This window comes from Oryctolagus cuniculus, chromosome 8 (genome assembly GCF_051225735.1).
Source record: "Oryctolagus cuniculus isolate XC-2025 breed Fujian yellow rabbit chromosome 8, ASM5122573v1, whole genome shotgun sequence".
Taxonomy (NCBI): domain Eukaryota; kingdom Metazoa; phylum Chordata; class Mammalia; order Lagomorpha; family Leporidae; genus Oryctolagus; species Oryctolagus cuniculus.
Window position 1 is genome coordinate 16,111,705 of NC_142874.1, and position 13,179 is coordinate 16,124,883.

The 13,179-nt window shown below is 40.3% G+C and overlaps 1 protein-coding gene across 5 annotated transcripts in view; it reads right to left on the reverse strand.

The window, feature by feature from the left end:
- SPOCK3 (SPARC (osteonectin), cwcv and kazal like domains proteoglycan 3) overlaps positions 1-13,179 on the reverse strand; it is a 488,449-nt gene that overhangs the window by 13,196 nt on the left and 462,074 nt on the right. For all 5 annotated transcript variants that reach the window (XM_070048215.2, XM_070048217.2, XM_070048219.2 and 2 more), the window contains one exon: positions 8,710-8,931. In XM_070048215.2, coding sequence (XP_069904316.1) covers positions 8,710-8,931 — 222 coding nt within the window. The remainder of the gene's footprint in view (positions 1-8,709; positions 8,932-13,179) is intronic.

The following is a 13,179-nucleotide window of genomic DNA, read 5'->3' on the forward strand; positions in this document are numbered from 1 at the left end:
AATGCACCTGGGCAAGCAGCAGAGGATGGCCCAACTGTCACCAGCATGGGAAACCAGGATGGAGCTCCAAGCCCATGGTATCTGCTGGGCCCAGCCCTGCCCACTACAGCCATTTGGGCAGTCAACCAGGGGATGTTAGATTCTCTCTCTCTCTCTCTCTCTCTCTCTCTCTCTCTCTTTCTCTTTCACTCTCTCTCCCTCCCTCCCTCCATCCCCACCTTCTCTTTGTTTCACTCTGTTTTTCAAATAAATAAATAAAGAATAATAAAAAAGACTGAGATACAAAATGTTTTGTTCACACTCTTAGTTAATAATTCGAAACAGCATTGACAGCAGCAGGTTTACCACAACTCCCAGGATTTTTGTTTTAGATTTTTCCTCCTAGATTAGCATCAGAATTTTGCGTATCATTGTTTAATTAGTTTTACAAAATTTATCACATAATGGGGTTCTTGGATGTATTTCCCTGTATAGTTTTTTTTTAACTGTTATTTAGTAAATATGAATTTCCAAAGTATAGCTTTTGGATTACAGTGGCTTCCCTCCCCCATGATTTTCCTCCCACCTTCAACCCTCCCATCTCCCACTCCCTCTCCCATTCTATTCACATCAAGATTCATTTTCAATTATCTTTATACACAGAAGATCAATTTAAAGATTTCAACAGTTTGTACCCACAAAGGAACACAAAGTATAAAGTACTGTTTGAGTCCTAGTTATAGCATTAATTCACACTGTACAACACATTAAGGACAGAGATCCTACATGGGGAGTAAGTGCACAGTGACTCCTGTTGTTGACTTAACAATTGACACTCTTGTTTATGGCATCAGTAATCTCCCAAGGCTCTTGTCATGAGCTACCACGCTACGGAAGCCTTTTGAGTTCACGGACTCCGATCTTATTTAGCCAAGGCCATAGTCAAAGTGGAAGTTCTCTCCTCCCTTCAGAGAAAGGTATCTCCTTCTTTGATGGCTGTTCTTTCCACTGGGATCTTACAGAGATCTTTCATTTAGTTGTGTTTTTTTTTTTTTTTTTTTTTTTTTTTTTTTTTTTTTTTTTTTTGCCAGAGTGTCTTGGCTTTCCATGCCTGAAATACTCTCATGGGCTCTTCAGCCAATCCAAATGCCTTAAGGGCTGATTCTGAGGCCAGAGTGCTGTTTAGGACATGTGCCATTGTAAGAGTCTGCTGTGTATCCCACTTCCCATGTTGGATCGTTCTCTACTTTTTAATTCTATCAGTTAGTATTAGCAGACACTAGTCTTGTTTATGTGATCCCTTTGACCCTTAATCCTATAATTATGATCACTTGTGAACATAAACTGATCACTTCGACTGGTGAGATGGCATTGGTACATGCCACCTTGATGGGATTGAATTGGAATCCCTGGCACTTTTCTACCTCCACCATTTGGGGCAAGTCCGAATGAGCATGTCCCAAACTGTACATCTCCTCCCTCTCTTATTCCCACTCTTATATTTAACAGGTATCCCTTTTCAGTTAAATTTAAACACCTAAGAATGATTGTGTGTTAATTACAGAGTTCAACCAATAGTATTACGTAGAACAAAAAAAAAAAAATACTGAAAGGGATAAAGTATTAAGTTGTTCATCAACACTCAGGACAAGGGCTGATCAAGTCACCATTTCTCATAGTGTCCATTTCACTTCAACAGGTTTCCCCTTTGGTGCTCAGATATCAACTATCAGGGAGAACACATGATATTTGTCCCTTTGGGACTAGCTTATTTCACTCAGCATGATGTATTCCAGATTCCTCCAGATTTCATTTTTTTTTACTGCTGTATAGTATTCTTTAGAGTATATGTCCCATAATTTCTTTATCCAGTCTACTGTTGATGGGCATTTAGGTTGATTCCAGGTCTTAGCTATTGTGAATCGAGCTGCAATAAACATTAAGATGCAAACAGTGCTTTTATTTGCCAATTTAATTTCCTTTGGGTAAATTCCAAGGAGTGGGATGGCTGGGTTGAATGGTAGGGTTAATTTCAGGTTTCTGAGGAATCTCCAGACTGACTTCCATAGTGGCTTAACCATTTTGCATTCCCACCAACAGTGGGTTAGTGTCCCTTTTCCCCACATCCTCACCAGCATCTGTTGTTGGTAGATTTCTGAATGTGAGCCATTCTAACCGGGGTGAGGTGAAACCTCATTGTGGTTTTGATTTGCATTTCCCTGATTGCTAGTGATCCTGAACATTTTTTTCATGTGTCTGCTGGCCATTTGGATTTACTTTTTTGAAAACTGTCTATTGAGGTCCTAGGCCCATCTCTTAAGAGGGTTGCTTGTTTTGTTGTGGAATTTCTTGATCTCTTTGTACATTCTGGTTATTAAACCTTTATTTGTTGCATAGTTTGCAAATATTTTTTCCCATTCTGTCGGTTGCCTCTTCACCTTCCTGAATGTTTCTTTTGCTGTACAGAAATTTCTCAATTTGATGCAATCCAAATTGTTAATTTTGGCTTTGAATGCCTGTACCTCTGTGGTCTTTTCCAAGAAGTCTTTGCCTGTGCCTATATCTTGCAGGGTTTCTCCAATGTTGTCTAATAATTTGATGGTGTTGGTTCATAGATTTAGGTCTTTTTTTTTTTTTTTTAACAGGCAGAGTGGACAGTGAGAGAGAGAGACAGAGAGAAAGGTCTTCCTTTGCCATTGGTTCACCCTCCAATGGCTGCCGCGGCTGGCGCGCTGTGGCTGGCACACCGTGTTGATCTGATGGCAGGAGCCAGGTACTTATCCTGGTCTCCCATGGGGTGCAGGGCCCAAGTACTTGGGCCATCCTCCACTGCACTCCCTGGCCACAGCAGAGAGCTGGCCTGGAAGAGGGGCAACCGGGACAAAATCCAGCGCCCTGACCGGGACTACAACCTGGTGTGCTGGCACCGCAAGGCGGAGGGAGGATTAACCTAATGAGCTGCGGCGCTGGCCCATAGATTTAGGTCTTTAATCCATGTTCAGTGAATTTTTTTTTTTTTTGACAGGCAGAGTGGACAGTGAGAGAGAGAGAGACAGAGAGAAAGGTCTTCCTTTGCCGTTGGTTCACCCTCCAATGGCTGCCGCGGCTGGCGCGCTGCGGCCGGCGCACCGCGCTGATCCGATGGCAGGAGCCAGGAGCCAGGTGCTTTTCCTGGTCTCCCATGGGGTGCAGGGCCCAAGCACCTGGGCCATCCTCCACTGCACTCCCTGGCCACAGCAGAGAGCTGGACTGGAAGAGGGGCAACCGGGACAGAATCCAGCGCCCCAACCGGGACTAGAACCCGGTGTGCCGGCGCCGCTAGGCGGAGGATTAGCCTAGTGAGCCGCGGCGCCGGCCGTTCAGTGAATTTTTGTGTAAGGTGTAAGGTAGGGGTCTTACTTCATGCTTCTGCACGTGGAAATCCAGTTTTCCCAGCACCATTTATTGAATAGACTGTCCTTGTTCCGGGAATTGGCTATAGATGTTTGGATTGATTTCTGGTGTTTCTTTCTATTCCACTGGTTTATCCATCTGTTTCTGTAGCAGTACCATGCTGTTTTGATTACAACTGCCCTGTAGTATGCCCTGAAATCTGGTATTGTGATGCCTCTGGCTTTGTTTTTGTTGTACAAGATTGCTTTAGCTATTCGAGGTCTCCTGTGTCTCCATATGAATTTCAGCATCATTTTTCCAGATCTGAGAAGAATGTCTTTGGTATTTTGATTGGTAACGCATTGAATCTATAAATTGCTTTTGGGAGAATGGACATTTTGATGATATTGATTCTTCCAATCCATGTGCATGGAAGATTTTTCCATTTTTTGGTATCCTCTTCTATTTCTTTCTTTAAGGTTTTGTAATTCTCATTGCAGAGATCTTTAACGTCCTTGGTTAAGTTTATTCCAAGGTATTTTATTATTTTTGTAGCTATTGTGAATGGGATTTATCTTAGAAGTTCTTTCTTAGCCATAACATTGCCTATGTATACAAAGACTGTTGATTTTTGTGCATTGATTTTATATCCTGCTACTTAGCCAAACTCTTCTATGAGTTCCAATAGTCTCTTAGTAGAGTTCTTTGGATCCCCTAAATAAAGAATCATATCTGCAAAGAGGGATAGTTTGAGTTTGTCCTTCCCAATTTTTATCCCTTTAATTTCTCTTTCTTGCCTAATGGCTCTGGCTAAAACTTCCAGAACTATATTGAATAGCAGTGGGGAGAGTGGGCATCCCTGTCTGGTACCAGATCTCAGTGGAAATGCTTCCAACTTTTACCCATTCAATAGGATGCTGGCTGTGGGTTTTTCATAAATTGCTTTGATTGTTTTGAAGAATTGCTTTGATTGTTTTGTTTCAATGCTGCATCTTTTTCAGGGTTAGGGATTAAGGTGATGCTGGCTTCATAGAAAGAATTTGGGAGGATTCCTTCTTTTTCGATTATTCTGAATAGTTTGAGAAGAATTGGAGTTAGTTCTTCTTTAAATGTCTGGTAGAATTCAGCAGTGAATCTATCTGGTCCTGGAATTTTCTTTGTTGGGAGGGCCTTTATTACTGATTCCATTTCTGTCTGAATTATGGGTCTATTTAAGTTTTCTATGTCTTCCTGGTTCAATTTAGGTAGATTGCATGTGTCCAGGAATCTATCCATTTCTGATAGATTTCCCTGTTTGCTAGCATACAACTTTTTGTAGTAATTTCTGATGACTCTTTTTATTTCTGTGGTGTCTGTTGTTACATTTCCATTTTCATCTCTGATTTTATTGATTTGGGTCTTTTCTTTTTTTAGTGAGTTGGGCCAATGGCGTGTAAATTTATTTTTTCAAAAAACTAGCTCTTCGTTTGGCTGATCTTTTGTAATATTTTTTGGATCAATTCTGATTTCTTCTCTGATTTTAATTATTTCTCTTCTCCTACTAGTTTTGGGTCTGGTTTGCTGCAGTTTTTCTAGATCCTTGAGATGCACTGAAAGCTCATTTATTTGGTGCCTTTCCAATTTCTTGATGTAGGCACCTATTGCTATAAACTTTACTCTTAACACTGCTTTATCCCTTTAGTTTTGATATGTTGTGTTGTTATCCTCCTTTACTTCCAGAAAGTTTTTGATTTCTTCTATGACCCAGTGTTCATTCAGTAGCATGTTGTTCAGTCTCCATGTGCTTGTATATGCTCTAGGGATTCCTGAGTTGTTATTTCCAACTTCATTCCTTTATGGTCTGAGAAGCTGCATGGTATGATTCTAATTCTTTTGAATTTGCTGAGACTTGCTTTATGGCCTAGTATGTGGTCAGTCCCAGAGTAGGTTCCATGTACTGCTGAGAAGAATGTAAATTCTTTAAATGTAGGATGAAAAGTTCTGTAGATATCTGTTAGATCCATTTGGTCTATAGTGACAGTTAAATAGGCGTTTCCTTGTTGATTTTCTGTCCAGTTGATCTATTTCTGAAAGCGGAGTATTAAAGTCCCCCAGTACTACTGTATTGGAGTCTAAGTCACCCTTTAAGTCCCTTAGCATATCTTTTAAATAAACCAGTGCCCTGTAATTAGGTGCATACACATTGATAATAGTTACACCTTCCTGTTGAATTGATCCCTTAATCATTATATAGTGCCCCTCTTTGTCTCTCTTAACAGTTTTTGTGTTAAAGTTTAGTTTGTCTGATATTAAGATGGCTACACCTGCTTTTTTTTTGGTTTCTGTTGGTATGGAATATCTTTTTCCAACCTTTCACTTTCGGTCTGCATGCATCTTTATTGGAAAGATGTGTAAGCAGCAAATAGATGGGTTTTGTTCCTTAACTCATTCAGCCAGTCTTTGTCTTTTAGCTGGAGAGTGGAGGCCATTAACATTCAATGTGACTATTGGTAAGTGGTAACTTTGCCCTGCCATTTTCCCAAAGATATTTTCTAATATATGCTTTGAGCTTCCTGTGATTTTTTACTGGGAGGTTTTCTTCCTTTACCTCCTTTCATATTGACGGCCGTGTTTCTGTGTTTCTGTGTGTAACACGTCTTTAAGCATCTTTTGCAGGGCTGGACGAGTGGTCACAAATTCTTTCAATTTCTGTTTGCTATGAAAGGTCTTTATTTCTCCTTCATCCATAAATGAGAGCTTTGCAGGATATAATATTCTGGGCTGGCAGTTTTTCTCTCTTAGTACCTGTGCTATATCTCGCCATTCCCTCCTAGCCTGTAGGGTTTCTGATGAGAAGTCTGCTGTGAGTCTAATTGGAGATCCTCTGAGAGTAATCTGACATTTCTCTCTTGCACATTTTAGAATCTATCTTTTCTTTATGTTTCACTGTGTTGAGTTTGATTACAACGTGTTGTGGTGAAGATCTCTTTTGGTTATTTTTATTGGGGGTTCTATGAGCTTCCTGTAGTTGGATGTCTCTGTCCTTCTCCAAACCCTGGAAGTTTTCTGCTACTATCTCACTAAAAAGGCCTTCTAATCCTTTCTCTCTCTCCATGCCTTCAGTAACTCCTAGAACCCGAATGTTGGTTTTTTTTTAATAGTAACCCATAGATTCCCAACAATATTTTTTAGATTTCTAATTTCCTCTTCTTTTCTTTGGTTTGATTGTATAATTTCCTGTGATTTGTCTTCTAAGTCTGATATTCTCTCTTCTATCTCACTGATTCTGTTTTTAAGGCTCTCAAATGCATTTGTCATTTGACCTATTGAATTCTTCATTTCGATTCTCTTCCATATCACAATTTCATGTTCTACTAGATTCCTCATTTCATTTTGATTCCTCCTTAAGATTTCATTTTCATGAGAGAGATTTTCTATCCTGTCCAGTAAGGATTTCTGTAGTTCATGCATTTGTTTTTGAGAATTTCTAAATGTTCTTATCACACATTTTTTGAAATCCGTATCTTGCATTTCTTCTATCTCAGCATCTTCATAATGTTGTATTGGAGTGTCATGTTCATTTGGGGGCATCATAATGTCTTCCTTGTTCTTGTTTCCTTGGTTTCTGCGTTTGTTGGTTGTCATTGTGGAGATATATTCTTTGGTTTATTCTTCTTTTTTTTTTCCTCGCTGTGGTGTCTTTTCCCATTGTACTTCGACTCTAGATTAAGTGGACTGTCTGCTTTTGGTGAATCTCTAGAGGTTTGTGGTGGGTGTGGCCAGAGAGTTCTGTTCAGTTCTTCAGGGTTAAGGGTGTGCCAAAGGTGACATGCCCAGGTTTGGCGTGGTAAATCTTCTCTCTCTCTCTCTCTCTCTCTTTTTTTTTTTTTTTTTTATTCAGAAGGGAAGTGATTCCGCACAGCTGAGCTATTCTCCTTGACGGCAATCAGTGCCTGAACACTAGCCCCTGTGGGTATATTATTGGCCTGCTCTGTCCCAGGGACCACAGAAAGGATCTGTGCAGCCTTCAGTGTAAGCTCAGATTCCCCTGCAATCTCCCACCGGGTTGCCAAGGTTACCGAGTTTGTGGTGTCTCCCACCGAGAGAGTATGTCTCAGTCACTCGTAAATTCTCCCACACACACTCTGTTTTTTTTCCACAGTCCCAGTTCATAAGCTCCACACATTCACTAGGTCTTAACCTCCTGTTACTTCTTCCCACCAGAGTCAGGTTTTTCTGCTAGGCTGAGGGTGGGCTTAGCCCTGAGCCGGTGCAGCTGTTACATATGTCCAAAATGGAGCCTGCTCTTTGTCTTGCTCGCCTTTGTAAGGTGGTTACAGAGAGAGAATCATGTGCATACTGGTCCCTTTTATTTTTTATTTTATTTCTCCTCTAGTTAGCCTGGTGAACTTTCCCCCATGGGGCTTCAAGCCTCGTTCCCTCTAGGCTCTTCCTGCTGCTTTTCTGCCAGTGTCTCGGGCTACTGCGGTTTCGCCTCATCTCCCTTTCCAGCGCTGGTGCGTAGACTTAGCGGCTGGGGTCCCGAGCCACGGGTGCTGTGCCCTCCACATAGGTCCACCGTGTCCCACTAGCTCTGGAAGAGTTTCCTCTGCAGTTTTTCCCCCAACTATTTCCTGAAACTACAGTATCTCCACGTTTATTAAACTATCTTTTCCTAGACTATCAGTGAGCTCCCTCCCTATTCCACCATCTTGGAGCTGCCACTCTCCCTGTATAGTTAATATAAACCATCATCCACTTGGTTCTATGCCCATTATTCCAGTGTTACTGTCATTTACTTTTCCTAAAGAGGCATAAAGGGATTCTCACCATTCCAACAACTCACCTCTTCCAGAGTGTGAAAACACCGTTATTGCTAGTGGATTTTTTAAAAGCTAAATGATTTTGAAAAGTTAAAGTCATTTTAAAAGCTGTCTGGTGAATGTTGTGGTTCATCTAGTTCATTTAATAAGATCACAACATAGAACATTAAAACTCCATAGTATGGTGCCAAAACAAAGTCATTTATTTTACACCATGGGCAAAGCAGATAGCAAATTACTTTTAATGACTACTCTTAATATCTGTGTTCTCATATCTCTATGAGAACTCTGCTTCTTGGTGGTTCATAATAGAAACTATAATGAAGTGCATTAACACACAATATTCATCACTATCTTTATCTTGTTTAGCATGTTTGCATCCCTAGCAGAGTTATTTTTTTCAACAAGCTGCCTATTTACTCTTCCGTTCACCACTCGGATAAAGACTATAAAATGAATGGGGCATGATGTGCTGTTTTCTTTTTAATTGTGAAGGAATAGGTAATATTTGACATGTAGGTAAGCTATTCACATCTGTGCATTTCTCATCATTTACCTTGCTGTCTCTGGAAGCAGTAGCACCATTCATTGTTAGATATCAAACTGTCCTTGTATGTGTCACAAGAATTGAAGAATGCCTTGGTACATTGCTCGTTCTTGTCAAGGTAAATGCTTCCAAGCTCTGACTGGTCCAACAGCAGGTCATAGTTTGTGTCAAGTCTGTTAAACATCCAGCCAAGTGAATCCTTGCAAATTGGCAAAATACTGGTATCAAATCCTAAAGACAAAGACAGAAAATGATTAGCTAAGTATAAAAGATACCAGCAGGGGAAGACAAGGCAAGCCACTATTATATGTAAACAGTGCAGGGCACCTACTGAAGAGTCAGAGAGTAGGATTTTACATTAATCTTGGGCCATTTGCTTCCAAGCAGAGTGTATATATTGATATTTATCTTTCAGGGTAGTTGTGAGGCTTACTTAGCCAAAAAGCAGAGGATGTATACTTGGTCCAACAGTGAAGTCCACAGTTAGGATGCCTGAGTCTCACATCGGGAAGCCTGGGTTTGATATCCAGCTCTGACTGGGCATTCCAGCTTCCTGCTAATGTGAACTTGAAGAGACAGTGGGGATGGTGGATGTGAATGGGTTCCTGCCACCCGTGGGATAGACCTAGATCACGTTCAAAGCTCCTGGCTTTGGTCCCACAAGCCATACAGGTCCTTGGTGAGTGAATCACTGCAGGGGTGCTAGCTGTCTTTTAATCTGTTTTGTAGATAAGACAATTCATTTTAAAAGTTTTCCAGAAAGCATCTGTTACTACTATTAGCCACCCATTCATTTAGTTCCAATTAGTAGTGTGATGATATATTATTTACATTATTATCAAGTTTCTTTTATATAAACAGTAAATTGTGGTAAAATCCTTATTAGTTATATATGTTAATATTATTGATAATATTCTGTGAAAGCATATTAAATTGCATATCATTTAAGAAATTAAAATACTATTCTTTACAAAAATAACTAATACACAAGAAGCAATAACTTCCACATGACCTGTGGGTAGATTGAAGAGTTTTTAGAAAATGAAATCAAGATACATTTGTTTGGTTGAAAGAAAAAATTGAAATCCATATATAAGAGTGTTCTTCAAAGAGTTCTTGCAATGTGGGTATTATGAAAAATGTATGCATGAATTTCAAAATTTTATGCACCAAAATAAACATCTGTAAATTTCACTTTTCATGTGCTTTGAGTTGTTTTTTTTTTTTAATTTATTCCTTTATTCATGGAGCAGAAAGACAAAGACATACAGCAGAGTTCCTGTCCATTGGTTCACTCCCACAAAGGCCAGGATAGGGCTGTGCCAAGGCCAGGAGCTGAAAGCTCAATCCGGGTCTCCCACTGGAGTGGCAGGAACCTGTTACTTAAGCCTTCACCCCTGCTTCCCAGCATCCTCATTAGCTGGTAGCTGGAATCAAGAGGGGGGAGTTGTGAATTGAATCCATGGACTCTGATGTGTGACACAAGCATCCTGTTGCCTGGCAAAACTCCTTGCCCACAAACTTTGTCCTTATGTTGACAGAACTTTGATGGTCTAACAACTGAGGTGAAATTTGAAAACCTGAAAGGAGCTGGACCAGTACTGGTGCTTTGTGATGGTAGGTAGGACACCTGGCACCAGAAGGGCATGCAAGCATGGGGTGCACGAGACATTTTCTGCTGGGTCTCATATGGAATTTAAAAAAAATTGTTTTATAAAATGATCTCTAAGAAAATATTCAGTAGATATATCATCTTCTTAGTTCACACTGAAAATCCTGGGTGGTGAAGTGAAGTGAGTATTCAGGTGGTGAATGCCACCCGAAGCAGTATAAATTCTTCATGATTAGTGTCAGACTGCAGCTAAGGAAGTGATGTGGGAGAAAAACAGTGAGAAAACACTCACTCAGGGACTCATTTAAAGAGAAAACCAATATCCCGCGTGTCAACAGGAGTACTGCTCAAATGACGGAGATGATCCTTCATTTGTGGAAAGAAAAGGATCACCATCCGGAATTTTTCAGCTACTTAGAGATGCTGTTTCTGATGGAATGTATATTAACAGGAAAGATCTTCAGTTAATTCTGTAGAAAACTATGGAGGGAGTAAATGTCTTACTGTTTTCAAAGCAATTATTTAAAATAATTCCTTCGCAAAACGATGAAGGTGGCGAGGCACTGACAATATCTATTTGCTTAGGTGTAAGGCATGTTAATATTATGAACATGGTTACAATAATTAAATGCTAAGATTCTAAACCTTGGGTAAAATTCTCAATTTCTGAATAGTTACCAAAAAGATCAATAGTAAATATAATAAAAAAAAGATTTACATGAACAAAAATCACTCAAGTGAAAGTTGATAGTGGTTATCAATATAATCCAATTAGAGTTTTAAGTGCATGTATTGACTTATCTCAGTCTATGTTATCTACAGTCACACAAAATAAATTAAAATACTCATTCAGAAGCAGAATAATAAAAATGGCTCAAAGTTTTCTGAAAACGTTCCTTAGATATTCAGATGAAGTGAGAGAGGTGGAGAGCCTGTGTGCAGATGAGCCCATCTAGCTGTGTGGCTGTGTGCAGCAGAGGTGATTACAGATACCTGGATGAATCCCATACTGGAAACTGATTCAAAATTACTTGAATTCCAAGGGCTCTATTGGGAGATCACATAATTAGTCAAAGAGTGTAGGTTTCCAAGTCCGTAGAACCTGGACTCAAATCTCAGCTCTCCCACTAACTAATTGTGTGACCTTAGGTTTTACCTCCTAACCTGCATAACTATAAAATGGGGTCAACAAGACCTACTTCACAGACTGTTACAAAAATTACACGATTTAAGGTAAATGATACATGGGGAATGCTTTTAGTTTCTGAATCCCAAGAGATTGGGGATGAATTAGCACCTCCAGGTTCAAACCACATTGTTCTTTTTTTTTTTTTTTTTTTTGACAGGCAGAGTGGACAGTGAGAGAGAGAGAGACAGAGAGAAAGGTCTTCCTTCCATTGGTTCACCCTCCAATGGCCGCTGCAGCCGGTGCACCGCACTGATCCGAAGGCAGGAGCCAGGTGCTTCTCCTGGTCTCCCATGGGGTGCAGGGCCCAAGCACTTGGGCCATCCTCCACTGCACTCCCTGGCCACAGCAGAGAGCTGGCCTGGAAGAGGGGCAACCGGGACAGAATCTGGCGTCCTGACCGGGACTAGAACCCAGTGTGCTCGTGCCGCAAGGCGGAGGATTAGCCTAGTGAGCCGCGGCGCAGGCCACCACATTGTTCTCACTGTTGACAAGGACCCCTGTGCTCCTCCTGCCTTTGTCCTCTTCCGCATGCTAATCTTTGTCATCTTTCAGGGGCAGCAGAATCCTCATGGGACTAAATCTAACTCTCCTGCAAGAAATGTCGAACCATGACTTTTCTGTTACAAATACTCCAAAGACCTCTGAAAGGAAGAAGACATCAATACAAAATCTTTACCAAACAGAAACAAAAAACACTAACAGTCCCTGAACGTTAATGCTTTTGGGTAAGATGAGGATATTTGCTTCCAGATTGTAGGCATGAAGGTAGTTCACCTCCTGGTCTTTATGAAATAGCAAGGTTCTATGATCAATTACATTTGCTGAGCCAGCAAATGCGCCATGAGCATAACTGAGATTTATATAAATCAGTTTATTTAAATGAAAGCAAAATCAGGGTAAATGCATGCTTTAATACAAATTCAGCATTGCTAGATTGTCCTTGTTGATGTGAGTTTGCTATTTTTAAAAGCTTTATAATAGTTGGATCTGGGAAGGGGAAAGGATAAGTAGAAATAGGTGGTGTGTGGGGGGATAAGCACTACTGTAGCCCGTGGCAGATTCAATGTGTGTTCCCAGGTTTGAAGTTTCACAGGCTGACAAGGCAAAATTCTTCTCTTTATGTTTTCATTTAAATAGCTACTTTAGATTCCGTTTCCAGTAATGGTTGTGCAGATAAGTCATTACATTCAAGATCTGATTTTTTAAGCAGTGCAGAAATAAAGAGTTAATAGAAGTAGGATGAGTCTTACGAGAATTCACATTTTGAAGAAGAAAGTTGTATGAAGTAAATTCTCAATTTTTAATGTTTTTCAGGTTGGGGAAGGCAGAGTTCTCATGGTAGAGGGTGGCAAAGGCACTGGCAGAAAAAAAAATGTATACTTCCAACCTAGAGACTCATACAATTGTGCAGAACCACTGAAGAGAGACAGAGAAATCCAAGAAGTAAATGAGAGGGACACCAGAAAATACTGTCTGCCAAGACTCTGATAATCTGTCAAACAGGCGTGCACTTCCTGGACTTGAGTCAGCTCCACCAGAGACTGCAAGAGTAACTTGAAGTCAGACATTTCACAAACTCACAACACAGTAAGATTGCATTCTGAGTCCAAAAGAGTTAACAATATGCTAAATAAATCAGTGTTCAGAGAAAAATAATGCACTCTATTATTATTATTAT